We start from the raw sequence: 2,465 nt of genomic DNA on the forward strand, positions 1-2,465 counted from the left end.
CTTTCCCTATTTTGTCATTAAGAGGGAAAGTGTTTAACTAACTCGTCCTTTTGCATCAAGCAATATTCTCACAGTTTAGTTTTATTACTATATGCATTATTGGCCTGCTACTAGTTCTCTCAAATTCTTTAGTTTAATGTTACCTATGCATTTCAATCTTCAAATATTTTTTTTCCACAAAGAATACGAAGCACTGATACAAACACTGGACATAACATTGACACTGACAAGTCGGTACCATTAATAATTTGAAAATAGAAATAATTGAATGTAACCACATGTGCTAGTATTGTGTCAGTGTTCAACACCGAGACGTGTTCGAAACTGATACATGTCGGATATTGGACCACCTTCAGTCTGAACTGTTGATGCTATATAGATATGGATTTTAAGTTTTGAGTTTTCCCCTCATTACGGGCATACACACTTGCATTTAAGTCATCTATTGTAATGCAACTGAAGATGAACATGGTCAGCAATGATCTAGTAGTTGCTTTATTTGAAGAGTTTTTACCTCAATTTGATATTTGTCAACTTAAGTACTGACAATTGCTTCATTTATCTTGTTGTTTATGACATTGAAGAGGAATGAAGTGCTCATTTGGCTATATGACTTCTCATTGGATTAGCATTAATGCAATATTTGTGGCTGCTTTTAAACACACTCAACGCAGTAAAATTTTCATCTTAATGTCATTTCAAGTGCTGTTTATTTTAAATCAGAGAATGATTTGTTTCCTTAATTATATATATTTACCTTTCCTTATTAGACTAGATAAATCAGGCAACATAATATTTGTAATTAAGAGTTGTAAATTGCTGTAAATGTGGAGACTATTATTTTTAATGGAATACAATGGAGAAAAGGGCATCAAGCCAAAATTCATGATATGGTATCAACAGGTTCAATCGTACCTCTTAGATTTTGTTCATTTGGGCTTTATTCAGCAACACCCCACTAGGTCGATCTTGAACTCATCTTTGCCATTCTTGCTTCTTGTTCGTCTCTCGATCCCTTTAGCGAATCCTCGTCGTCATTGTTTGCAGATCCTGTTGAGACAAACTCTCTATTTTAAAGTTTTGATGAAAATAAACAAAGGTTAATTAAGAATGTTAATTATGATTCTAAATGTTATGTTAATTTAACTTGTGCTTTTGAGTGGATTTAATTAAGAACAGAATCAAGCAAAGCAAAGAAAACAGCAACAAGAACACTAAAACAAAGAAAGAGCTACAGCCTCGAAAAAGTTCATCACAGCATGTTGTTCAAAGTTTATCTACATCGTTAACAAAGAATCTGCTCTGGAAATCACTCATATCTAACAAACACATGGCAAGGAACAAGCACAAATAATCCAGACTCAAAAAGGACATTTGATCGCAAAGATTAAAGAGTTCAAACATGGACAAAGGTCATGACGGCTTAAGAACTCCAAAATTCAAATGTCAAGAAAACTTGATCAAACTGGGTATATGACAAGACAAGAACAAAGGAAATACAGAACATTCAAAACGGGAACTCCAGAATGATTATTGAAGCTCAAGAACGTTCAAACTGATAAAACCAAGAACGTTAATCATTCTCCGTTTTCTGCACATCAACAGCAGCCTTGCATCCTCTCTGTTTCAGTCTGCAATTCGATTCAAATCTTCTCCAACCTCCTCTAGCTTCACTCAAGACTCAAGACAAATAATGTACCATCCAAGATCAATGAAGAAATGTCAAAGAAAGGACAGAAGTGCTTTCAATGCTAAAACATCAAAAGTCAAAAAGCTGTTTTCAAAGCAACATTATTTTTATTCTAAAAATAATGTTTTAGTCAAAAAAGCATGGCCTCTCCAACAGCTATTTCGTACATCTCCAGCCTATAAATAGAAGGCCATTATCTCAGTTCTAAGCAAGAAATTCAAGAGCTAAGTAATCAACAATATACAATCACACTTAAGCTTAAAATTCTGCAAAACAGAGGCAACATCACTTTCTGCAATTCGCGAAACTGTTACTGCTGCTAACACACATACCAGCTGCGAAATTGTCATTAAATTCTCTGTAAAGAATCTATTCTCAAACAAGAGTTGAGCAATATAATATTCTGTCAAATTCAATCATTTGTAAAAACTCAAACTATAAGAGTTTCTTTATAGTTTGTTTAAGAATTGCTTCCTATCAAGGTTAGATAGGTGTTGTGATTGCTTTCTGGGTGGAAAGTAATTAAGAAAGAAATAGATCAAGGTTGATTTATTCTAGGTGTTGTAAGATTAAGAAGGTTCTTCATTTTAAACACTTAGTGGAAAATCTCACAGTGTGAGGACTGGACGTAACCCACGTTGGGTGAACCAGGATAAATCTGTGTGTGGTATTCTCCTTCCTTTCTCCTCCTTTATTATATTGCATTAATCATTTGAGATAAAGTATAAACTGATTTTCTGCTAATTAAAGAACGTTCTCTGTTTTATAACATAAA

At 33.7% G+C, this 2,465-nt stretch overlaps 1 protein-coding gene across 1 annotated transcript in view; it reads left to right on the forward strand.

Annotated features, from left to right (window-relative positions):
* LOC101508739 (uncharacterized) overlaps nt 1-896 on the forward strand; it is a 3,620-nt gene extending 2,724 nt beyond the window's left edge. Inside the window, exon 8 of the mRNA XM_004513518.4 lies at nt 585-896. Coding sequence (XP_004513575.1) covers nt 585-629 — 45 coding nt within the window. The 3' untranslated portion in view covers nt 630-896. The remainder of the gene's footprint in view (nt 1-584) is intronic.
* Nucleotides 897-2,465: the final 1,569 nt, after the last annotated feature.

The sequence above is a fragment of the Cicer arietinum genome, chromosome 1 (assembly GCF_000331145.2).
Source record: "Cicer arietinum cultivar CDC Frontier isolate Library 1 chromosome 1, Cicar.CDCFrontier_v2.0, whole genome shotgun sequence".
Lineage (NCBI taxonomy): Eukaryota > Viridiplantae > Streptophyta > Magnoliopsida > Fabales > Fabaceae > Cicer > Cicer arietinum.